At 47.2% G+C, this 25,074-nt stretch overlaps 1 protein-coding gene across 1 annotated transcript; it reads left to right on the plus strand.

Annotated features, from left to right (window-relative positions):
• Positions 1–25,003, plus strand: SCPEP1 (serine carboxypeptidase 1). The gene is made up of 13 exons (XM_010990380.3): positions 1–130; positions 2,550–2,698; positions 6,167–6,256; positions 8,326–8,481; positions 8,827–8,901; positions 11,699–11,771; positions 15,234–15,271; positions 15,926–16,054; positions 16,398–16,491; positions 17,277–17,390; positions 19,510–19,647; positions 20,636–20,799; positions 24,402–25,003. The coding sequence occupies exons 1-13, from the start codon at positions 58–60 to the stop codon at positions 24,462–24,464; spliced, it is 1,356 nt and encodes a 451-aa protein (XP_010988682.3). The 5' UTR covers positions 1–57; the 3' UTR covers positions 24,465–25,003.
• Positions 25,004–25,074: the final 71 nt, after the last annotated feature.

Here is a 25,074-nt window from a genome sequence, read left to right on the forward strand (position 1 = left end):
TCACGTGGTGGGGCGCCGGGTCCAGCCTGTAGCTGATGCTGCCGCGCGGTATTCGTCATGGAGCTGGCGCCGCGAACCTGTCCCGAGCTGCTGCTGCTGCTGCTGCTGCTGCTTCTGGGCCTGAGCACGGGTAGGTTCGGGCAAAAGCTGCATCAGTGGCGGATGCCTCCTCTCTCCAGGGATGAGAATCTTTTTAAAGCATATTCCTGTTCCTCTGTTTCTACCCTGCGTGTATTGCTTTTGAAACTCACTCTGTTATTTGTTTACTTACTTATTTTGTAATTCAAAGTTCTTTTTCTACTATTTTCTGGCCCTGGGTAGTCTGGTGCCTCCTTTCTTCCATACGCCTAGGTAGAAGTAGTTTGGCAAAGTGTGAGATTTGGAGAAGCTGCTGATCAATGAGGTTTACACGATCTTAAGGCCGTCTCCCTTTTCATGCCGTGATTGGCTGCTAAATGAGGTTATAAGTTCTTTTTTAAATTTTGAGCTGAAACACACGGTCCAAAAGACCCCTGAAGAAAAATCCCACCGTGAATGGGACATTTCACTGAGCTTATTTAAGCCTTTCTTCCTCTACTTGGGCAGAACAGACAAGTTAACAGCTCCCTCACCGCGGTCCTTTCTGGCAAAACTAAACTCGTGTTTAATAGGATGACTTGCAAAAGGATTAGCAGTCTTTAAGCAAAATGACTCCTGGTCTGTCTGAATCAAGAACTGAGAGTGGGAACTGGCCGCAAACTTGCCTTGTGATCCCAGGCAAGTTACTTAACTTGTTTTCTCGTCTGTAAATGGGGATCACGTGACCCTTCAGCTTGTGTCTGGGAAATGTCGAATAGATTGCCCCCTCAAATTTTGACAGTGGTCACTGGCAGGAAAGGGAGGAGTGCCAGAGGTTAGATCAGAAGGGACCAAGCCTTATCTGTCATTTTCAAGATTGTCTGTAATCTTGTGTTACTTGTATGTGTGCTCTTATAGCTACATGTATAATGAAATATTCTAATCGTTCTGTTTTGCTCATCAGACCACTTTCTGGTTGTCTTAATCTCCATCCTTATCAAGTTACAAAATAGCACTGTCTGCTCATCTACTCCCTTCTGTTCTTTCGGGGACCAGTTTTTGTCCTTTTACTTGACACAGGAGCATGAAATTTAAAAAGGAGGAAGTAGAGGCAGAAAACTCCAGTCACCAAGGATCATGCTCCCATCACTTTTTAATAAGCTGCCTATTTTACCCACAGAGTAGTACCTGAGAAAAAAAGAACTTGAAAGATGTTGCTTTAGCAAAAGTGACAAGAAACTGTGTTTACCCTACTCTTTTCTGATACGTATTTTGCAGATGCTAGAAACGTCAACTAAGGAAAATTGGAGCTGTAATATATTAAAGAATATATATATGGCTTCTGATAAATTTTCTGTCCAAGGGCCTTCCCAGAAAAATTATGCCAGTGTGCATTTTTACCAACAGGGCTAAAGGTCGGTCTCCTGTGTCCTTGTGGACATTGAGTCCCTGCCGTCTGTCCAATAAGCAAAGATTTTTTCAGTGACCTCATTATTGCTTTAATTTTTATATCTTTGAATATTAGTGATGTTAAACATTCTTTCACATATTAATCAGACGTTTGTATTTTCCTTTTTATAAATTATTTCCTCATGGCATTTATCCATTGAACCATCAGGATCTTACATTTTTTTAAACTGAGCTAATTAATGATTAAGGAAATACCCTTTTTCATATTTGTTGCCCACCTTTCTTTGTTGTTTGCCTTTTACTTTTATTTTTGTTGTGCAGAAATGTAACAAGTTTCTGTCCTCAACTCTTGATCTTTTTCTTTATAGTCTCTGGGGTATGCTTAAATCATCTCCTCATCCAGGATCAAAACATTCCATTATATTTTCATATTATTTTTAAATTTTAAAATTGATATACTTAATCCATTTGGACTTATCTTGGTTTACAGTGTAAAGAGAGGACCTACATTTCTATTTTTTTACCTTCAAAAAAGCTAACAGTTTCTCCAGCATAATATAATGAATAATCTTTGCCCCACTAATTTGTGATGCCTCTTTTTTTTTTTTTTTTTTTTATGGAGGTACTGGGGATTGAACCCAGGACCTCAGGCATGCCAAGCATGCGCCCTACCACCGAGCTACACCCACCCAGCTGTGTGATGCTTCTTTAATCATATGTTAAGTGAGAAAGAAAAATCATCATGTTCATTTTGAGATTTTCCTTTTTTTCCTGCAAATACAAATCTCTCTCTTTTTAAAACAGAGTCATAAACATGTTTTATGCTTACTGTTAAAACTCCAAATATTACAGAGGGTGTAGAGGAAAAAGTGAAAGTCTCCAGACTCCTGGACCATCATTAAGTTTGGTTTGTTTTTTCATTAATGAGGCTTTTTGTCCCTTTTCTCCGCAATATATTGGAGTAAGTAAATTGCCTGATATATAAACCAAATCATCTCTAGCCTAGCACGGCCATCTCTCCTGGGCCTGATATTTACCTAGACATAGACCTTCAGGAAAATCAAATTGTGCTTCTATTTCAGGTGCTGTCGTTGACAGACCCGCAGAGGAGGGCAAAGAAATATGGGGTTACGTGACTGTCCGGAAGGATGCCCACATGTTCTGGTGGCTCTATTATGCCACCAGCCCCTGCAAGAACTTCTCAGAACTGCCCCTAGTCATGTGGCTTCAGGTAAAAGTCATTTCACTGCCTGGCCTGAGGTTGAAGCCAGGTTTTCCGTCACTTAACCACTTTGCTCTTAAAGGCTCCCAGCTCCACTGTGAAGAACGGATCTGGTAAGGCAGCCAGCTAGGGGTCTCCTAGGCTTGGGGAATCAGCATCCTCTCTGAAACAGGCAAAGGCCATGGTGCAGTCAAAGAGGCCAAATCAGAGAATGAAGGATTCGAGCTTTTGCTGGGATCTTTTTCTACTGAGCCCAGCCCAGGCAGTGGCAGGAACTCTCAGGAATGGAAACTCCTGAACACATATTTGACTCTATGATGACAGAAAGTATTTTGGAAGGTTCCATAGCAAAGACTGAGGTACCCTAACTACCTCCCCTCCCGCTCCTCCGCAAACCCTTTTCTAGACCCTAACCTCTTGGCCCCAGAAAAACTGATCTTTTGAAAAGACTCAACCTTTTGTATCTTCGTGTTAAGAATTGGGCCCTATCCTTCTCCCTAAAGTGTGTTTGTATTTTAATCTTGAGCTCTGGTGGTAGCATTGAAGACAGAGAGCTGGTCAAAAAGTTTGTGGGGACCAGCTGAGGATCCTGCCTTGCTTTACTGAGATGTCTGTCCAGAGGTGGCCCACACCCGCCTGGAAGACTGACCTCACTGGAGGGGTTGAGGAGCGTGGTCTTGCTTCACCTTCGGGAGACTGTACGTCCGGCCCAGCTTGGTGCCTAGTTTGCTCACCAGTAAATAGGGCGCCCTGGTACTCGCTTCCATGGGATGTGAAGGTCAGTATTCTTAAGCAGCCTCCCAGTGCCCCCGGCTTTGCCTCCCAGGCCAGTAGATACAGACTTTCTGCTGAGATGGAGCAAAGATACCCAGTTTGCAGGGAGGGACCTTTGTCCCAAGTATTTCCCTGGAGCATAGGTTAAGGTGAGGCTCAGCCTGAGGGTGCAGATAAGAAAATGTCTCAGAAGAAGAACCTATCTGTGTGGCCCAGGGAACTTCTGTCCATCTGGCTGGAGATGAAGATGTGGCGGGGTTGTCAGGGAGAGCCGTGCCAGTCAGGAGAGCCGGGTCCTGGAAGCCTTTCTGCCACTTAAAGCTGCGAAAAGACTCTTCCCTTCTCTGGGCTTTGGTTTTCTAATCTGGGAGATTTCAGTGGTTTGCAAACATTCTGTTAATCAGCAGAACTTTTTCCACCCCCAAGCAAAAGTTTACAGACAGAACCAAAGCAGAAGCAAGAAGAGCTGGGGCAGGGTGGGGGCGGGGTGCGAAGTCCCACCCATTCTGCCTCCCCTTTGTCACACGCTGCCTGTCTAGCACTTCCTGGGCTTTCCAGAACCCAATTCGAAAACCCCTGAATTTCAGAAGTTGCAAGCCTTTTCGGTTAATTTCAGAGTGGGGTGGTGGTTAATTTGAATTAGTTGTGAACATTTGAAAATCAAGACATTTCCTTCCTTTTTTCAAATAATCAGGGAATGTAGTAACTTGGGGCCTGAACTTGCTGTGTCAAAACTGAGTGGTGGGGGCCCCCTTTCAGACAGGCAGGAGCTCCTGGCGGAGGGGACCCTCTGCTTGCTCCTGACTTCTGGTCCCTGGAGGCCATCCCGTTTGACCTTTGGTGACTGCGAGCTGAGATGCTGTTTGATGGTTATTAACTGGCTTACTAACGGACCTGCTCCTTGTCTCCTCAGAGGCCCAAGAGAGGAGGAAAAAGTATGATTAAGGAAGAAATAATTAACTCAGATAAAAGGAGATCTCTTTTAGCAGCCTACTGAGAACACATGCACTGACTTCCCCGGGCAGGTCTTTGAGAATCGAGGTCACATCGTCTGAGTGGAGTGACTCTGAGTAGGGTAGGGTGCTGCTTCCCGTACACTTTCAAGTCTTCTAAGCATTCAGTTGGTCCTCTGACACATTTACCATATTTCAGAATCAGTGCAAAGCCCCGGGCCATGACAGCTCTCCTGCCAAACGTTCTAGACAAAAAAAAAGATTTTGCAGTAGAATGTTCTCAAATAGAACAGAGTTCAGAAAAGGGGATTTCTCCCACAAGGACCATGCCCCTGGAATTCCCAGCTTCCTTCCTTGCTCTCTGGTCCTCTCCCATCCCAGGAAGTCCCCCAGGAAAAAGGGGCCCAGCTTTTCCACTCGAGGACACTTGCTTTTAATTTACTGTGTGTAACACAGTGAACATTTTTCAGTGTTGCCACATCATTTCTCATCGTTTGTGATTCTAAATGGCAGTGTCACATTCCATCCTGTAGACATGTCATGATTTACTGACACCCACTGGGGGACGTTGGAGTTGGGTCCGGTTTTTGCTCGTATAAAAGTTGTCAATGCCACTGCAATGAGCATCTGCCTCTGACTTCTGCACTTTTTACCAGTGTGTTAGGAAATCCTAAGATACAGAGGGCATCTTAAGGTACAGAGGGGTTCATAGCCTTCCAATTTTATAATAGTTAACTTGGTGTAGGTTCAAAGCATTAAATAGTTTCATAAAGCCTTTGCGTATTGGGGTCCTCTAGTTATCCCTGATCCCTGACTCTGTGTTGTCTTTTTTTTTTTTTTTTTTTTTAAGATTTCCCTATACAGATGGTCTTGGCTTCTGTTTTGCCTGAACCATTCCCATTCCCTTCCATCTTTGTGATTCTCCCTTCCCTATCCATCTTGCACAAGGCAGCAGTATCCTTTTATTTGAGGCCCTAGTCCTGTCCCCTTGGCTCAAATGGCCCCTGAGGTTTTGTCCAGAAAAGCACTGACCATCCTTTCCCCTGACCATCTCCTGAAGGACCCCCTCCCCTCTCTTAGCTCTTAGAACCCTTAGAACCTTTGCCTCTCCTGGTCTGGGCCCCCATCACTGAGCTTCTGTTCAGAATCCTGTCTCGCCCCGGCCCAGAATGCCCATAGTATTGAGGGCCTCCTGCCCTGGGACTTCTGTATTTGCTCCGTTATACCCTGGGGATCATCTTGATCAAACTGCCCCTCAGTCTGGGTCCCTTGTAAATCCTCTGGGACACTGAGGAGAGGGTGGTGGAGGGTCAAAGGGCCCCACATCTAGTCCTGGCGGAGCCCTGATTGCCACGTTCGCCTCTGTGGGCCTCACTGCTCATCTCTGAAACGAGACGGGTCACACAAGATGTTCTGAAGTCAGAGAGCCCTGTGTCAGGTCAAGGCTCGGGCTCGGTGAATCAGGGGTAGGGAAGTTCCTTCTGGGGACTCTTAGCCCAGGCCGGTTCCTTTCTTTGGAAAGCCTCCAGCAGTTAGCAGGGCGCTCGGCCAGAGCAGAGGCTAAGTGCCCATGGCTTAGGCTCAGCAAGAGCCCCTGGTTCACTGGATCGGTTGTGCCTCGTGTGTGAGTTTGATGGAGCCATCACCGAATCAGAAATTGTTTATAGTGAATGTGGTCATTGTTTGTGATGGCGAAGGTTTGACTAACATTTTCTCTGAATTTATTCGTGGTTCTTTTTTCCTTCCACAGGGTGGTCCAGGTGGTTCCAGCACTGGATTTGGGAACTTCAAGGAAATCGGACCCCTTGACAGTGATCTCAAACCACGAAGAACTACTTGGGTACAGTGAGAGAGGCCCCTAACTCAGGCTGCCCTGGGGCCTCCCCCAGGCTGAGGCCTCCCCCATTTCCGCCGCACTGCTTGACCCCATTCTGGGTGGGGTCACACCTTAAGTGATCCCGCCCCGCCACCCTGCTTCCTGTGTTTCTGGGGGCCTTGGGCACTTGTCCACAGGCCTCTTCTCTAGCCAGCCTCTTTCGTTTCTTGGGACAGCTTACCCCACGTCCATGACCTTTCTCCCCACTTGCCTGCAGAAACCTACTCTAGCAGATACCCTGGGGCTTGTCACAACCCACATACTGGCTGTCCCCGCAGATGCCAGGGTCACCCCTTGTGGCCACAGCCTCTGATCTTTCCTCTCTCTCCTTCGCCACACTGCTTTATGACTTCATCAGGACTTCAAAACCCCTGTCTTCTGCCCTTTTGATGTCTCTCTAGTTCTCTGTCTCCACCCGCCCCGTCACTCTTAGCCCCACTTCCTTACTTAACCAGTCTTCGGCCAGCTCCCCACCCCGGGGCTCCCTTATCCCTCTCCCTCCACACCCGATCTGGGGTCAGTCGCAGCGTCCACCTGCTTGGCTACGCTGCCAAACACTGCTGGGCAAAACCACACCATCGGCAGGGTGGGCTGTTGCCCAACTGTGGGATTTGCTGCGGGCTTGTGGCCACCCTCTGCTCTGCTCCTTTCTCGTCTGTTGACAGACACTTGGCTTGTTTCCACCTTCTGGCTACTGTGAATAATGCAGGTAACATTAGTGTACAAATATTCGTTTGGGCCCCTGTTTTCAATTTGGGGGGATATATACCTAAGGATAGAATTGCCAGTCCTATGGTAGCTCTATGTTTAATACCCAAATGTTGTTAATCTTCATCCATCCCTTTTTCCAGCCCCTCTCATGGTGCTTTCAAAGGGCCCCTGCTCCCAGTCCACTTTCCACAGGCTGCTTGAGTGAAACTCTCCAACGTAAATCATTCCTTAGTTTACCATCTTTCAGGTCCCCAAAATACCAGATCCAGAATCCTGAGCATGAACTGGCTCCTGCTGTCTCCAACCACATCTCCCAGCACCTCTCCACGTGCTCTCTCCCTTCAGGCCTCTGCTTGGGCAGTTCCTGGGCTGGGGCTTCATTCCTTTGGCCATTTGTTCTCAATGCTCTCATCATACTTACCTCCGCTTTTCTTCAAGACTCACTGCAGGATCACCTCCTTAAGGTCTCCTCTGGGCCCTTTGATTTTCTTGTCTGTCTCCACACTGGTCTCCTTTAAGCACATTTTACTTACTCTTGCCTCGGCTCTTTGCACATGCTGTCCCCTCAGCCTGGAACATGCATGTGCTCGTTCCAATTAAATGATCACTTTCACTTGCTGTAGCACAGTGCCCACTGGCTTGTCCCCAAGCCTCCCACAACTAAGAGGGTAATGCCTGGGCCGGGTCTGCACAGGAAGTGAGGAGACCCCAGCCTTGTACCTGATTGTCCCTGATGCTGCCATTACCTTTCCAACTTCGTGACCTTGGGCAAGTCCTGGGCCTTTTCTGAGCTCTAATTTCCTGATCAGTAAAGGACATAGCTGGACTGTGTCATCACTAGGGATCTTTCGGGATGTAAAATTCTAGAACTCTAAGCCTCTTTGGAAAAGATATTAGAATAAATTCTGCTGCTCTTGTAGTGTGCAGCGAAGCCGTGCCAATGTGGAAATCAGATTCCTCTTGAATGTGGTATCCAGACCACTCACTGCTTCGAGCTGTTGCCCAGGCCAACACTGCTGGTTCTACCTGTGCAAGCGGATTACATTCAGGACATTTATGTTGTGTGAATGCAACAGCTCAGGGGCTTCCATCCCCATGTATGTGTTACTCTTTCCATCTTGCCTCTCCTTTTTGCCTTTCTCGGCCATAGTAATCCGTGTTCCTGTTCCGGAATTTTTTTTAAATACATTTTATTAACGGGATCATAACCATACTGATGGTCTCACACGTGTGGTTTTTCTTGAGCTCATGTAAGAAAATCAAAAGATAATTGGTGACTGGCTGGCTGATTGCCACTTTTGACTTTCCTCTGTGGCATGTAGCTCCAGGCAGCCAGTCTCCTATTTGTGGATAACCCCGTGGGCACCGGGTTCAGTTATGTGAACAACAGCGATGCGTATGCAAAAGACCTGGCCACGGTAGCGTCAGACATGATGGTTCTCCTGAAGGTCTTCTTTGATTGCCACAAAGAATTCCAGGTAAGCAAAGACTGGGGAATGAGTCAGCAAGGGGCTAGCAGTCTCAGCATGACTTCCATCAGAATATATTTATACTTCCCCGAGCATTCCACGCCCAGCCTATTCCAGAGAAAACCTTTTTGCTCCCAGGACCAGGTGGTGGGCTTTGGTTTCAACCATCTCTAAAGGTGGTTTTCAGCAGGAATGACCCGGAGCCAGTATGATAATCAGACATGGGAGGAAAGGCCAACCAAAAGCTGATTCGTTTTGTCTGGCCATTACATGCAATGGGAATTTGAAATGAATTTGTTTGAATTAAAAGGCATTCAGGATATTTAGTTCTTCATTCATTCCTTTTCTTCCTAGACAATTCCATTCTACATTTTCTCAGAGTCCTACGGAGGGAAAATGGCTGCTGGCATTGGCCTAGAACTTCATAAGGTAACAGGGAAGATGACATTGTTGTTTTGGTTTCAGACAAGAACCGTTATTGTGTTACTTGTTATGCTCACTTGGTTACTAAATGTGCTTTGAGGAGGACCTTGAACATGCAGAGTAAGAGTAAGTCTGTAATAATGACCGTGAAAAGTTTCAAAAAGAACAGTGAAGTCTCTGTGAAAAGTTTCAAAAAGAACAGTGAAGTCTGCCTACCAGGTATCAAACAAGCTTCCCAGCTTCAGCAAGTAAAGCAGTGTCCTACCTGCATAGCAACAGACAAATGCAGAGAAATGCAGCAGGCTAAAGAATCTAGAGACACATTTTATACATATTTTTATATTTGTTTGTATATGCATCTATGTGTATGTATGAACACACATATGCATCATACTTACACGTGATCATATATAAATGATGATAAAGGATGGCATTGCAATTCATTGAGGGAAAGATAGAATAGTCAATAAATGGTATGGAGACAAATGGCCATCACTTTGGAAAACAGTTAAGTTAGATTCTTACTTTACATAAAATATCAGTTCTCGACAAATTACAAATCTAAACATAAAAATCAAAACTACAAAAGAACCTGAAAATATAGGAAAAAAGTTTTATAATCTTGGTAGGAAAAGCTTTCTTTTCTTTCATAAGATGAAACACCCAAAAGCCAAAAAGGATAAGGTTGATATATGTAGACCATATAGAAATTTAAAACTTCTTAGAGTTTCATAAATAAGTATAAAACATATACACACATAGACAAATAAATAATAGAAAAAGTATTCCTATCAATACATCTATTTAAAAAGAATTATATCCTAATAGAAAATTGGCAAAAAATACGGACAATTTGTAGAAGAGATGCAAACAGCCTGTGGATACGTGAGCAATGCCCAGCTTTTATCAGTAAGCCACATCTGGGAGATCTACAAATATTTAAAAGATTGGTAACACCCAGTTTTAGTAAGAAGTCAGGGGAATAAGTGCTCTCATGCACATTTGATGGGAGTGAAAACTGGTAAATCGTTTCAGAATTTTTTAAGTGAAGATAGAACCCAGGACCTCGTGCTAAGCATGCACTCTACCACTGAGCTATACCCAACCCTTATTTATTTATTTATTTATTTTTTTAGAATTCTTTTTTATTTTTTGAAGTGGGATTTATTTTTTAGAAAAAAAAACCACTTGTTTTTATATAACTTATGAGCGAAGAATGGGTTTTACATTTTCGAGCGGTGGTTGTGGGGTGGGGTGTATTAAAAAAAAGAATATTTCATGACACATGAAAATTAGATGACACTCAAATTTCAGTGTCCACAAATAAAGTTTTATTAGAACTCTCATTTGTTTACATATTGTCTGTGGCTGCTTTAGCAATACAGTGGCAGAGTTGAGTAATTGCAACATAGACTTTTGGTCTACAAAGCCTGAAATGTTTAATATCTGATCCTCTATAGACAGAATTACCAACCCCTGATATACGGGAGGTCATTCACTTCATTTGGCTTTGAATCAGAAGGCACACAGTGTCCAGACATGATTTCCTCCATGGAATTCTTACACCCTCTGTCTGGACAGAAATTTATCTGAGTGGTTTTGCCTTCACACTATACGGGTGTTCAGTTCTTCATCCGTCTTCCACTTAATAGTTTTAATGTCAATTTTTAATTCTCACATACATCAGTCATTTCATTAGAAGTTTCAAAATGATGGTTTTTCTCCTTCTGTCATTTTGCTCACATTTCCTGGCTGCTATTCTTCTATAAAGTGGAACTTCTCATCATCCTCTGGGACTGTTTAAGAAACTTGAAAAAAGCTCCTTTTGGAAAAGCCAGATAAAAGCATAATTCTTTCTCTTTTATTACCAGTGTTCAAAGTCGGGGTATTCATTGTTCTTTTAGATCCCTCAATGGCTTGTGCATTAATTCATAATTCAAAATTCAAAATAGATAAAGGTGTACTGTAAAAATTCTTCCTCTTGCCTCTGTCACCTTCCCCAGGGCCACCTTTCTTATTACTTTCTTCTGTACCTTTCCAGGGGTGTTTCCTGCCTGTATAAGCTAATTTATATATATTCTTTTCCCTCGTTTTTATACAAATGATTGCATATTCTGCACACTATTCTACATGTCTCTTCTTTAATTTAACAATACACCCTGGAGATATTTTTATATTAGTCCATAAAAAGCCTTCTCATTCTTCTTTTTAAGTTGTCTCATATACCATGGACATAACCAGAATTTATTTAGCCCAGCCTATTGATATAACTATTTAGATTGTTTTCAGTTTTCTGCTACTGGCCAGATGTATTCCTTTTAAATGAATAAAATGAGCAGAGGGGAATGAGCTCCTAGTCCTAAGGTATCCATCCCACCCCTGAGTACCTTCTGAGGAGTCCAGCTCTTCAGTGATGGCCACTCGGACAGTGACGATTGAACCCAGAGAGCCCCCTGAGCACCTTATGAGAAATCACAGCCCTCAGAAGGAAGAGTACCAGTGTCCCTTCTAAAGAAGATAGGGGCTGCCCCAGACCCCACACACATCCTGCCAACACCTTTGTGAAAACAGTAGAGAAAGACTAAGGGCAGCTCCTACTGATTTTGCAGATGGTGTCAGGGAAGACTTACTCTTGCCCTCCAGTGAGTATCTGACTTTGGACACCCAGGGAATCCTGGGTGGGCAGACGTTTTCTGGGCTCAGGCAAGGCAGTGTATAAAGGCTTGGATCCCTTGTATTGAGGAAGGGATGGAGGTCCCTGAGTCCCCTTGACAAGGATATTTCTTGGCTCCTCTTCTTTCAGGCCATTCAGCAAGGGACCATCCAGTGCAACTTTGCCGGGGTTGCCTTGGGTGACTCCTGGATCTCTCCCATTGGTAAGCACGGAATTTTCAGACATTTTAAAACTCCCTTTCCCCACCCTTCCCTGGGACTTTGGGCTGTGTTGTCTAGATCGGAGAACAAGGCAGTGGAATTCTCTTGGTCCTTGGAGAAGTCAACACAGAAAGTGTTTGCCCCCAGAGCGTCCAGGAAATTTAGGGCTGAGAACTCATTTACAAAGCACTTACCATGGGCTGCCATGGGCTGGACTGAATTCTCTTATTTGATTCTCACAACAAAAGAATTGAATTTTACAGTTGAAGACATTCTTGAGTCTCGTAGAGGTGGTGGAATTGCCCTCTGACCCACAGAATGAGTGGCCTGGGCAGGATTCAAACCCACATCTGTTTGTCATCTTATCCTCTCTGCTTCTCGATGCTAACGTGGACCACTGGGGTGAAATTCTCACCTGCTGGTCATATCGATGCTCAGGGTAGCACTGATCACAGAGGCACCCACACACTTCCCTCGTAAACATTTGGCAGATCAGCAAGTGCTGAGAAGCGATGCCCCTGGCTCTTAGAAGAGGGTACTGGTGGGAGAAGAAATAGAACATTTTCCCCTTTGCAGCTGTCAGAGAGTGATTATGTCAAATGGGATTTCAAGGAGCCACAAATCCATCTGGTCCTGTAACTCGGAGGCTCGCAGTTTCATAAGCTGAGCATCCTTGTTGGGAGTATAGACAGAAACTGTTTGTATTGCAGACACCCAGGGTGTGGCTTCAGGCATCTGAAATAGTCACCGTGTAGGGTTACCTCTAACGAGGATTTCTAAATCTCAGCACTGTTGACGCTTTGAGTTGTACACGATTCTTTGTCGTTGGGGGCAGGGGCGTCCTGGGCTTTGCGGGATGTTAGGATGTTAGCAGCATCTGGACCCTTTAGATGCCAGTAGTTCCATCCCAGTGTGACAACCAGCAGTATCTCCAGACACTGGCAAATGTCCAGCTTCCTAGGCTGTCTGTGCTCTGTACCTTCACTGGGGTGGTCGTTACATGAGTGTATACGTTAATCAAAACTCTTCTAAATGTATGCTTATTGCTTGTGATGTGTGACTATGCCTCAGTTTCTTAAAATAGTAATTTGTTTTAATTTTTAAGTAATATTTTCCCCCTAAAAAATGGAGATTCGGCTTCTTACAGAGCCACATCCCTGATGGATCCAAGACATGCTGATCCACTTGGAATGGTTACTTCTTGCACTCAGTCTCGGCATCTCCAGGGCGGGACTGAAATGACAGACCTGAGAGCCAAGTGCGCATTGCGAGAAGGGCTGCTCTTTGTGTTTCCTCCCTGGATGTACCTCCTAGGAGAAGCCTTGACCCGGGGCGTGAGGGGCCAGCAGGGTTCCTGCCAGGTGTCTCACTCAGAGTGACGACAGGTTCTCATCACAGCTGCGTAACAACACTAAACACTTTGTATGTGCTCATAACTTCATCTCACGCTTACAACAGCTCCGTGGGATGGAGGCTGTTATCACCCCAGTGTTTGGAGGTGATGAAACTGAGACTCAGAGAGGTTAAGCACTTTTCCTAAAGTCACCCAGCTAAAGCCAGGATTCACATCCAGAGGCCACAGGCACTGGAATCCGTGCACTTCACCATAACCCTGCTTTCCTCCCCGAGACCAGCAAGTGCAGCCTCGTGGCTTTGCACGTGCCCTTCACCCTGCCCCAAATCTCACTTCTTCACCTTGCCACCTCCCCCTGTGAGTCCTCCTTCCCAGATCTTAGTCCCTCCTTCCACATCCACCTTAAGTATCAGTCTTCCATCCCAGAAGCATGCTCTTTTTGAAGGAGAAATACTGTTAATTTTCATGAGCAGTTATTAATTGCTTGCTAGGTAGTAGGTGTTGTTCGAGGTGCCAGGAAAGGTGTACAGACACGCTTCATGTCTTCAAGGGGATCTGCACAGTTCAGTATGGTGGCCATAGCCACGTGTGACTAATTTAAATTAATTAAAATATGAGAAAATTTTCAGTCTTTCATTTGTACTACCCCCATTTCAAGTGCCCAGTAGCCGCATATGACTGTTGCCCACCCAGATACAGAACATTTCCATCAGTGCAGAAAGTTCTGTTGGACATCTGAGGTTCACATCAGAGGTCATCAGACTACGAGCTCCAAGTCAAGTCTGTCCGGCCACCCTGCTTTGTTGAATAAGGTTTTACTGGGACACAGTCCCACCCGCTTATTTGCATGTTGTCTGACTATTTGGAGGCAGCAACAACAGTAATTGCAACAGAGACCGGCTGGCCTGCAAAGCCAAAAATATTTGTCATTTGTCCCTTCACAGAAAAGATTTGTCAGTCCCTGGTCCAGCTCAAGCAGGGAGTGGGATGCCTTGGAGAACTCTAGACGAATGTTTATATTAAGAAACCAAGGCACAGGTTTGATGGTTCAGCTGGAGAGGTGAATGGCAGCTGGGTCCCAGAGGACCTGGCGTGCCTGTACTTCTCAGGGTGTACTCTGAAGAATACCGATCCAATGAGATGCTGTACAAAGGGCCCCGAGGTCAAATGAGTTTTGAAAGTGCTAAATACTGGCTCCTGCCCCTCAAGGTTCACAGGCAGATTAAAGGCTCTGAGAAGTCCTGCAGTAAAGAAATGTGTTGTCTTTTGCATAACCCCAAAGGTGTTTAACCGAAGACATTTTTTTCTTCTAACTCCCAGGTTAACATTCGGCAGGACTGAGGTTATTTGAAACATACTTTGAGATGCTTGGGCTTAAGGGAAACCACTGAGGGCTTTTAAGCAAAGGAGTGACATATTCAAATGTGCTGTCTAAGTTATGATCCTTGATATCTTGTTGGAATGTCTCTCAGTGGCACTAACCTTACCTAGTGTTCTGTAATTGTGAACTTGTCCAAACCCAACTCTTCTCTTTGAGGGCAGGTGTGGTCTTATATTGATATCTTTTAAAGCTTCTTATTGGCTTCAGGCACTTTGTAAATTCTCAATATATTTTTGGAATTGAAATGAATTGATTGGCAGCGTGGCCATAGACACTTGAATTACGAAATCATTAGCCTTCTTCCTTAATTAGCTCCTTAGTGGAAGCTGGTGTCCCTAGATTGGAGGCCCGAGCAGGATGCAGAGCAGAACTGTGAGGGCGGGGAAATATTTTCAGCTGTCAGAAAGTCTAGAAGTCTGCAGATAAGAGCCTCCGCTGCACCCGCACGGCCGGCCTGTGCTGCCATCACTGGTGATGACTGAGTTGCTGGGCCAGTATCAGGCCAAGTGAATGTGTCATTAGTCCTGAGTCAACAGAAAGGCTCCCACAGCCTCACCCCACCTCCCAGCCGCTGGACATCAGCCCTGCATGGACACCGGGGAGTTAAGGTGTCCATGGGTGGGCCAAAGCCACTGGGTTTCTTGCTTTGGAAGGAAAGCTAGTTAGGTATTTTTGTGGGGAGGACAGAGCCACAACAAACTTATTTCATATGTATGTGATTTCCTTTAGATTCGGTGGTCTCCTGGGGACCTTACCTGTACAGTGTGGTGAGTATATGAGCCCCACTTCTGTCCCTTTGTGTAACAGCCCAGCTGACCTCTTCTGGCTCTGTCCCCAGGAGAGACAAAGCTAGTTTGGGTTTGCCTATGCGGTGGACACTGCTCCCTAAGGACATGTCAAATAATCCATATCAAATTGAAGACCCCACACAGCAAAAACAAATGTGACAATGAATATATGTATGTTCATGTATAACTGAAAAATTGTGCTCTATGCTGGAATTTGACACAGCATTGTAAAATGACTATAACTCAATAAAAAAAAGTTAAAAAAAAATTGAAGACCCTAAGCAACAGCTGGCCTTGGGGACAAATTTAAAGACGCATCAGCACAATTATTTCGTTTCTCTAGATACAGGAAATGCACATTTTTTAATCCCCTCAGCTTTTGATAATAGAAATTTTCAAATACGCAGAAGTTAAAAGATGATGGTGAACCCCCATATACCCACCGCCTAGACTCAGTGAACATTTTGTCATATTTCTTTCATTAATAAACACGTCACTTGTAACGATACACTGTCCCACATATGCTTCTCTTTCTCCTTCCTCTCACTCTTTCTGTTACCTGCCCCTCCCCAGAGCAGCGCCAGATTTGTGTCTCTAGCAAAGTGGACTTTCTGTTCTCAATTTACATTCCAGTCTCTTCTCGACGACCAAGGTCTGGCAGAGGTGTCTGAGATTGCAGAACAAGTCCTGGATGCCGTAAACAAGGGACTCTACAAAGAGGCCACCATGCTGTGGGGGAAGGCGGAAATGGTCGTTGAAAAGGTACCAGGGGACACGCTCCGGGCCAGCCTGCTTGGCTTTTTCCTCTGGGCAGCGGGCCCCTGCTTGGTGTTGGGGTCTGTCCTGCAGATCAATTCGCCCTGGAAATTAACACGCACACCCTTGGTTTTCTCCCGCGGCGTCAGCGCTCCACGCAGATGGGTGGCTCACTACTCTAGCTGACATTGCTAGTCTCTGAGCTTTCATTTCTTTCTAGTCCAAGCAGATGTACAAAGTTAAAGCTGTCTCCTTGGATAAGATGGAGAGCCAGGTGCCTTTCCATTTTACAGCTTTGATGATAGATAAAGAAAGGAAACAAACAGCCAAGTATATGTCTGTATTTCAGAACACAGATGGAGTGAACTTCTATAACATCTTAACGAAGAGCACCCCTGAGTCTGCAGCAGAGTTGAGTTTTGAATTCACCCAGAGCCACCTAGGTGAGTGGACCTTGAAGTTGTGAGACCCTGTCGCAGCCTCCATGCTAGAGGAAACCAAATTTTTAAAAAGCTTTATTGACATAGAATTTACCTACCATAAAATTCATCCATTTTAAGTGCGTAATTCAATGGCTTTTGGTTTATTTACAGAGTTGTGCAAACATCACCACAATCCAGTTTTAGAACCTTTCCGTTGCCCCAGAAAGATCCCGCATGTCCCATATGTCCGCCTGCCGTTCCCACCCTCAGCCCTAGGCAACCACTGATCGGCTTTCTGTCTCTAGATTTGCCTTTTCGGGACATTTCATATAAATGGAATCCTGCACTAGGTTGTCTTTTGCATCTGGCTTCGTGCACTTAGATAGTGTTTTTGAGGTTTGGAAACCAGCTTCTGCACATTGAATTACGATGTCAGTCCTCCTAAAAGCTGGATTGCGTTGTCTTCCAGCTGCGCCTGCTTCACTGTGGGTTCCAACTGCCTGGCATCCTCCTTCGTACAGAAGCTGCAGGAACCTCTTGATTCCACCCAGCTGATTTCCTTTGACCGTGCTGGATAATCTCCATGGCCCCAAAGTACATAAAAGGCAGCAATCAAAACTAATACAGCATCTCCACTTTGAACACGGTCCCGACTTTCTCCCCCACCTGGGGAGAATCAGGGGGATGCTTTTCATTTCCCAGGTGCAGGCCTCCCTCTTACGCACAGCATCCCCAGAAGCCTAGAAAAGAGGTCCTCTTGGTCGAATCTCCAGTCCTTTGACTCACCGTGTACCAGTTTGTTTTAGTCCGTCTTTTCCAGCGCCACGTGAGACAACTGCAAGAGGATGACTTGAGTCAGCTGATGAACGGTCCCATCAGAAAGAAGCTCAAAATTATTCCTGAAGACTGCTTCTGGGGAGGTAACTTATGTGAGCTAATTAACTGCCTTTTGTAGAGCTGGGGGTGAGAGAGGTGGAAATGCAAAGCCCTTAATTTGTGGGATGGGTTTTTGTGGTGGTGAGGGTGTGTACGGGTAGAACAGTATTGCTGTCCACATTTTATGGATGAGCAAACACGTACTGAGACAGTAAATAACATGCCAAAATTGGTTCAGAATAAGGGGGTGGTTAGGGAAGTGGGTGGGGAGGAAGTAAATGATTGTGAGTTGATCACTGTGAAGCCAGGCAGGTTGGGTACATAAGAATCATCAGACACGCTTCTCTTTCCTTTTGTATCAGTTTGAAGTTTTCCATAATGAAACACTGAGATTAAAAGAGCCATGCCTGGGGGAGTGGAAGCAGGGTATAGCTCAGTGGTAGAGCACATGCTTAGCATGCACGAGGTCCTGGGTTCAATCCCCAGTACCTCCATTAAATAAATAAATAAGCCTAATCTCTCCCCTCCAAAAAAAAATTTTTGTTATGTTTATTGGAAAAAAAAAAAAGCCATGCCCAAGGCCACAGTTGGTTGTGGTGTGACTTCTGGACAAAGGTCCTTTTGGACAGGTTTTGACTGGCTCTCTCTGGCCAGCCTCCGCACGCATCCTGATGTGGATGTGGTCTGCCATCTACCACATCCTGGTATGAAGAACACAGTGAGGAAATACTGGGGTCCCCAGGAACCAGGGCCAGGTAGAATCTAGGACAAGTTCCTGCTCAATTCTGTAAGGAAGCCACGAGCAAGTGGGACTCCCAGACTCCTGGAGAGGGAGCATTCCAAGCTGAGGAGGATTTCGTTCATGTCCAAGGTACCCCAAAGCTATGCCTCTGTAGGGCGGCCCCTTGACAGCTGCAGAGAGGCTCAGACTTGGCTCTGGTCCTGCCTTCCTCAGGGCACACGGCCATCCTCCCAACCGGCAGCCAGCAGAGGACTCGTCCTAGACCTGGTGTCTTCCCCTTCACCCCTTAGCGCTTTCTAGAAATGAGGGGAAGGTTAATTGGCTCAAATAAAAAGAATGCGATGTCAGAGCTGTAAGGGGTGGGGACCACTGCGCAAGGAGCAGGAGGTATGAGCGCCCCCAGGAGGCCAGATGAAGGTCAGAATCACAAGAGCACATCTTTTCAGCCCAGCCCCCTCGTCTTACCTTTGTGACACTGTTGTCCAGCCTGGCTTCTGTCTTTACGGGGATCCTCCCCCTCTGCCCAGTGTGGCTAGATGGGCGGGCTGACTGCTTTTTTGCAGATGTAGACTGATAGAGAGAACTCCCTCTTGCTCCGCGTGTGTCTGTTTGTGGCCTGGAAAGAAGTTGTCCTTGCCCAGTGCCAGTGTCCTGAGTCCAGTATGTAGTTGAGCCAACCCACTCTGAAGGCTGCCAGGCCTGCGTGCATGTCCCAGGTGGTCCCTGGCTGTTTGACCTGGTGCGGGCTTCTCAGCCTCTCTGAGCCGCATCCTCTGTAGCCATGGCAGCAGTGAAATCTCCTAACCCCCCAGGGTTGATGAAGGTGAAACAAGATGTTGCTTGTCGAGTGCTTACTTAGCTCGGTGCCTGGCAAGTGAAAACAGACGGCAGCTGTGCTGCAGTTGTTCGGTGTGATGGTGCTGATGCTGTCGGCCGGCGCTGAGCATCCCCTCTCTTGCCTGGGGCTAGTCATCCAGGTGACTTCCCCCAGGGCCAGCTCTGAATTGGTTTGGGGCTGGTGTCTTTATTACCAAGGTAGCTCTGCTTGTTCAGAACTTAACACATGGCCCTAGTGTTCCTCTGCCAAGGAGGAAAACTAACACTGGCCTTGAAGCAGTTTGTGCCCTGAGAGGAGCAGCTTGAAGTGTATTTTGTGACCCTCCCTGTTCCCTTGGGTATTAGCCTAGGTTCCCATCCCTCACTGGAAATGGCATCCGCTCTCATCCCAGGCACCCGAGCGAACAGAGCACGGGTGTGGTGTGTGCCCCGCTTCCACGTGGCTGGCTCGGGGCACAGATGGGCCGCTTGGTCCCGCTGGTGAAGAGTCGGTATGCAGTCTCCAGTAGGTGCTGGATGCTCTGGGACGCTTCTTGTTCTAGCAGATTCTGAGCTGCTGCCTCTTTCTCCTTCCCCACATGCAGGCCAGTCTACCAGCGTCTTCCAGAACATGGAGGGGGACTTCATGAAGCCGGTCGTCAGCATTGTGGACGAGCTGCTGGAAGCCGGGGTCAACGTGACCGTGTATAACGGGCAGCTTGACCTCATCGTGGACACCATGGGTAGGGACCACTCAGAGGGGCGCATGGGCTGAGCTGGAAGGGACTGGCCTCTTAGGGCTGCGGACATTGAGATGGCAGAAGGAAGGCCGTTTCCTGTTACATGCGTCCACCCCTGACCTTGGCTCTTTGGAGAGGGCGGGGCTGCCCTAGGCTGTGAGCTGCTCAGAGAAGCCAGGTCTGTCCAGCTTTTGAGGCCTTAGATATGATTAAAGAAACGGACAACACTCCCCCCCACCGCAAACATTTAAAAGAAGCCGTTTCTGGGGCCATTTGGACAATGGCAGCATTTAACTGGGGGGAAACGTCGTTTTGGGGCGGTGTCACAGGAGCTGGAAGCCCTGCAAGGTGAGTTAAGACTAAGCCCTCCCGACCCCGTAAGCCTGAGGACCCAGGGGAACTGGTCTTATGGTCTTTGCGTCCCTGTCACACTGGCTGCTGCCCTGGGCCCACCTCTGGTTTCAGGAGGGCCGGAGGGAGGTCCAGGCAGGCTCTCAGAACTGGCAGGCAGATTGAGGCCCCTGGTCTGGCAGGTGTGAAGTCAGCAGGATTGAATATTTTTTGCAACTTGTGAGCCCAGGGCACTGAGAACAATTTGAAAAGGTTCTGCATTTCTTCCCTGAACTGCCCACGTGGTCCACGGTACCATCTCCTTGTGCTGAGGCTTCTCCATCCTCCTGACAAGGTCCCTGCTCTCCTTCCTACAGAGCAGACAGCAGCGGGAGAGTCAGAGGCAAAAAGCAGTCGGGCTTCAGAGCAGTTAGGTTTCACCCGGGCAGCGTGGGTGTGGCCGGGACACCCAGTGCTGCACATGCAGGGTCTCGGGCCCCGCCCAGATCCAGTGTGGCAGAATTTGCCTTCTAACAAGATCCCAGGGTGAGTTTTAATGCAGGTTCCAGCTTGGGGATTCCACGCCAAATCGTAGGATCTAGATTTCTGTTTCTGCTCCACTCGGCTCTTAATGCCAGGCCCTTCTTGTCCCCCTTGCCAGGTCAGGAGGCCTGGTTGCGAAAACTGAAGTGGACAGAGCTGCCCAAGTTCAACCAGCTGAGGTGGAAGCCGTTGTACACTGACCCTAAATCTTCTGAAACATCTGCTTTTGTCAAGTCCTACAAGAACCTGGCTTTCTACTGGATCCTCAGAGCTGGACACATGGTGAGAGAGAGTCAGCGTTTGTTGCAGGCTTCGGGCTCTGCCAGGCGACCCGCAGGCACTGGTGACTCGTGTCACCGCCTGGGCTGGTCTCATACATGCCTTGGGCCTGTGGGTGTTGCAGGCTCGCTAAGGAAGCTCTGCTTCATTTACAAAGTAAATCCTCCTGAGACTCACCCTGGACTCTCTATCCTCTGCTCTTTAGTTTAAATGAGTCGAATGGTACTTTCTTCTGAACAGTCTGTCCTGAAGGAACATGTGGTCCTGGGGGAAGGAGGGAGAAATAGTCTTTCCCCAACGTTTTCAGGGGGTGAATCCGGAGCTCGGAGGTCTGTAAGGCTGAGCGCAGTGCAGGTACAAGGCGGGGAGAGTTTGGGAGCAGCGATGGTTCTAGAACTCCAATCCAGAAGAGGCTTCTCCTGCAAAGAGGGGCACTGAGCCCACTGCACTCCCGCACCTGCACGGAGAACACAGTGTTTTCCCTGAGGTTGTAGGTTGACTGAGTGACTTTCCATGGGCTGAGGGAGACTGTGGAGGGGTGACTGCACACACACGTGCACACACACATGCATGCACACACACACGGACACCCACACAGGAGCCAGAGGCAGGAATGTCAGGAGGTGGAAAGGGCCCAGGGGCTTCCCTCATAGTTATGCTTTGGTCGCTTAAACACAGGGTCTCCCTTCATCCCAGGATGGTGGTTTCCTGGAGGAGGTAATTGGGAGGGATGGTAAGGCTTGGCTCCATTGTGCCGAGACAGAATCTCCACAGGGTAGGGGCTGAGGGTCTGCTGTGTGCCTGGAAAGAAGGTCTAAGGAACAGGTCTTAAAGCTCTGTGTGCATGCCAAGCACATAGTGTGTTTACTTGGATGGCCAAGGAGGTGCTGAGGGATCTGGGGGCTGGGGGACGAAAATGGCCCCTCTGCAAGCTACTCTTTAGGGCCATTCGTGGTTCCCAGCTGGGGTCAGTCTTGCCAATCAGGGGACTTCAGTGATGTCTGGAGACATTTTGGATTGTCACAGCTTGAGGGTGGTTGCTCCCAGGATCCAGTGGGTAGAGGCCATGGGTCCTGGTATACATCCTCCCATGCACAGGACAGACCCCCCCCCCACCATGAAGAATTGTTCCACATAGAATGTCAGTCGTGTCAAGGTCAGGAAACCCTGGTATAGAGGAAAGCCGGAGCTGGGGTATCTGGTAGACTTGGTCTCACAATATTTATTAGGTATTTTGACCCTGGATCACTTATTCTTAACCTCTCTGACTCTGAGTCTCCCCTTAAGAACTTCCCAGAAATGAAGATGCAGCCAGCTTTTAGAGAACCTGACTTACTCTTTGGTTCCTTTCTTCATTGAGCAAACATTTGAGTGTCTCATAACTACTAATCCCTGTGCCAGGCACTGGGAATTCACGGATGGATGGCGCACCATCCCTGTCCTCAGGGAGCTCTTGGGCCAGAGGGACAGACAGGCAAAGAGACTAACAACATGGGGCGAGAAATGCCAGGGGGAGAGGAGGCCCAGCCCAGGCTTCAGGGTCTAGAAGACCAGGCTGTAAGCATGGGCAGGAGATAGCTCGATGAAGAGGAGAAGATGTGGGGGGTTCCCAAGGAGCCTTTAGACAACTGAGGCCTCAAGGTTGGGGAGGGGTGTCTCCCCATTGCTGGGGAGAGGTGAGGTAGAAGAAGGAGACTTTCTATACTTCAGTAAAGGAGCTGAGACCTACCCTGAAAGCAACAGGGTGCCACTGGGGGGTTTTAAGCAAAGGAGTGGAGTTACCAGATTTGTCTATGAAATAACACTCTAGCAGTTGAGGACATGGGACAAGACTAGGGCAGAGAGCTGATCTAAGATGCTTTTATGATCATCCAGAAGGGAGAGAAGTAGAGGAATTTGATAAAGTATAAGAAGGGAGATTGAGCAGCACTTCGTGACTGTTTCCCTGTAGAACAGCCAAGAAGGATATCTGCAGGGAATTGATTATATAAACTGCATCTGTATAGGTCTGCAGTTAAATGTTTCTCTGTGGAGTTAGAGGTCTGGGAGTCAAGTGTGGAAAAGGCAAGGGACTGGGTTTAAGAGGCGGGAGGAAAAAGAAGGGCCTACAAATGAGACTTGAGAAAGGAGCAGCTAGAAAAGCAGGAGGGAGACCAGGGACACCCCCAAAGCAGAGACGGGCTGGCGGTGTCCAGTGCTGCTGAGAACCCAGGTAAAGGACTGCGACGTTAGCAGTGATTTGGGTTCACTGGAGTCGCCGTGACTGTGGCCAGCATCCTAAGACAGCGTCTGGACTGGCAGGCTGGGAAGCTAGCATGGAAAGGACGGAGCAGATGAATGAGCAGCGAGGGTGAGAGGACAGCTTCCTTTAAGTAACCAGAAGGAAGCAGGAGGCCCACTTTCTTAAGAAACTTGATTTGAAGAAACAGTGAACAAGGTGGCAGCAGGACACAGGGTTAAGAAGGCATTTTGTCGTGGCTCTGAGTACCTTTGGTGTTGACTGGGAAGAGGCAGGGGAAGTCTTAGAGCACACACAGTTCTAGGCAAGGGTCCCTGCGGAGGCAGGTTGGAGGGGCGGGGGGTGGGGAGCCAGCCATGGGCTCTCACCAGTGCACAGAGTTCAGGCCCGTTTCCTCTTGGTTTGTCACAGACAGAACAAGACATCAGTTGGGGGCAGCCTTAAAATAGCACCTGGAGGCTGTTATTAAATCACCCTTCAACCACTTCCCCTTTAGTTGGTGGAGTGTCGCTACCCCACCATGCCTGCGCCTCCCCCCGGGGACATTGCCTGGCGGGAGGGTTGGGGGCAGGAGTGTGAGAGAATCGTAGAACCATGGAATTTCATAACTTGGAGCCATCTACTCTACCCACCATCTTTGTGGAAGAGAAACTGAGGCCTCGGCCCCTTCCCCTTTGGATGGGGTGTGGGGAACAGATTTTTTAAAAGGAATTACTTGAAAAATCTTACAGAAATACAAAAGAAAATTGAATAACAATGTAAAACTGGGGGTGCCACCCAAAGGGTCCTGTTGGTTTGTATTTGTTTATAGGTTTGCTGGTAGCTTCCCTCTCAGCTGTTTGCTTCCCTGTTCCCAGAATGGAATCCTTTCTACACAGAGAATCCTTTAAAATGTTTAGGGGGAGGGTATAGCTCAGTACGGGCTTAGCATGCACGAGGTCCTGGGTTCAATCCCCAGTACCTCCTTTAAAAAACAATAAATAAATAAACCTAATTACCTACCCTCCCGGCCAAAAAAAAGAAAAATGTAGAGTCTTCCCTCTTCCTTGAGCAGGCTGGGTCTTAATAACATAAGCACAGCCTTTATATAAAGAAATCAATAAATCAGCCCCAAATGGAGTAGAAGGTTCTTTCCTAAATGCTGACTTCTCTAGACCGCTGCACCCAGCATGGTGGAGGGCCCAGAAGGGCTTCTGTCCAGCACATGGTCATTTCACAGAAGGGACCCTGTCTTACAGGATGCAGCCAGGTGCAGCTGTCCTCCCAGGTTGCTGTCACAGAGCTGGCCCCCTTCCTGGTTGCTGAATCTGAAGCCGGCCCTAGGAATGGAATCAGGAGTGCTAACTCAGATACTGCTTGATTCTAGGTCCCTTCCGACCAAGGGGACATGGCTCTGAAGATGATGCGGCTGGTGACTCGGCAAGAATAGGATGGGCTGGGCTGGAGGTGAGCTGACTGGCCTTGGCACACGGGAAGCTGGAGCATGCACCCTTCTCCCCTTGAATCTGATCTGGGGGCGGTGAGGGGGGAGAACCAGACCTGGGCTGTGGTTGTGAAAGTTCCTGTTGGCTTCCGCAGCGAACAAAATCACTGCCCCTGTGGCAACTTGGAAATCATTTCTGCTTCGGAAAAAAAGTGATTTTTTAAAAAATGGTTTTGTTTTAATCAGAGTGAAGCGTTGAAATAGATTAACGTTTTCTTATCACAGAAGCAAATGATGTGATTTATAGAGAAAAGGAAAATGCAGGTAAACAATGAACAAAGTGAACCTGTACGCTCCTTTCAGGGATAAGCACTGTTACCACTGTAGTGTATGTCCTTGCACATCTTTTTGTTTTGCTATATATGCATATATATTTTTTACAAAAAAAAAATGGAATCATTGCTCTTATTTTATGGTCTACTTTGTTCACAGATCTGTATGTCTTAAACACCTTTCTATGTCAATAAATGTTCTCCTATAATGTTTTTAACGTTCTGAGCATTCCGCTTTATGGATGTACCATAATTTATGTACCAAATGCCCAGGGGTTTCCCAT

Source organism: Camelus dromedarius, chromosome 16 (genome assembly GCF_036321535.1).
Source record: "Camelus dromedarius isolate mCamDro1 chromosome 16, mCamDro1.pat, whole genome shotgun sequence".
Classification (NCBI taxonomy): domain Eukaryota; kingdom Metazoa; phylum Chordata; class Mammalia; order Artiodactyla; family Camelidae; genus Camelus; species Camelus dromedarius.

What these genes read in the sequence shown, in the direction of transcription:
- SCPEP1 (XM_010990380.3), top strand. Translation starts at nt 58, where the DNA reads ATGGAGCTGGCGCCGCGAACCTGTCCCGAGCTGCTGCTGCTGCTGCTG. An exon ending in CCCTAGTCATGTGGCTTCAG is followed by an intron (nt 2,699 to 6,166) that starts GTAAAAGTCATT and finishes TTCCTTCCACAG; the next exon opens with GGTGGTCCAGGTGGTTCCAG. An exon ending in GACCTTACCTGTACAGTGTG is followed by an intron (nt 15,272 to 15,925) that starts GTGAGTATATGA and finishes TTTACATTCCAG; the next exon opens with TCTCTTCTCGACGACCAAGG.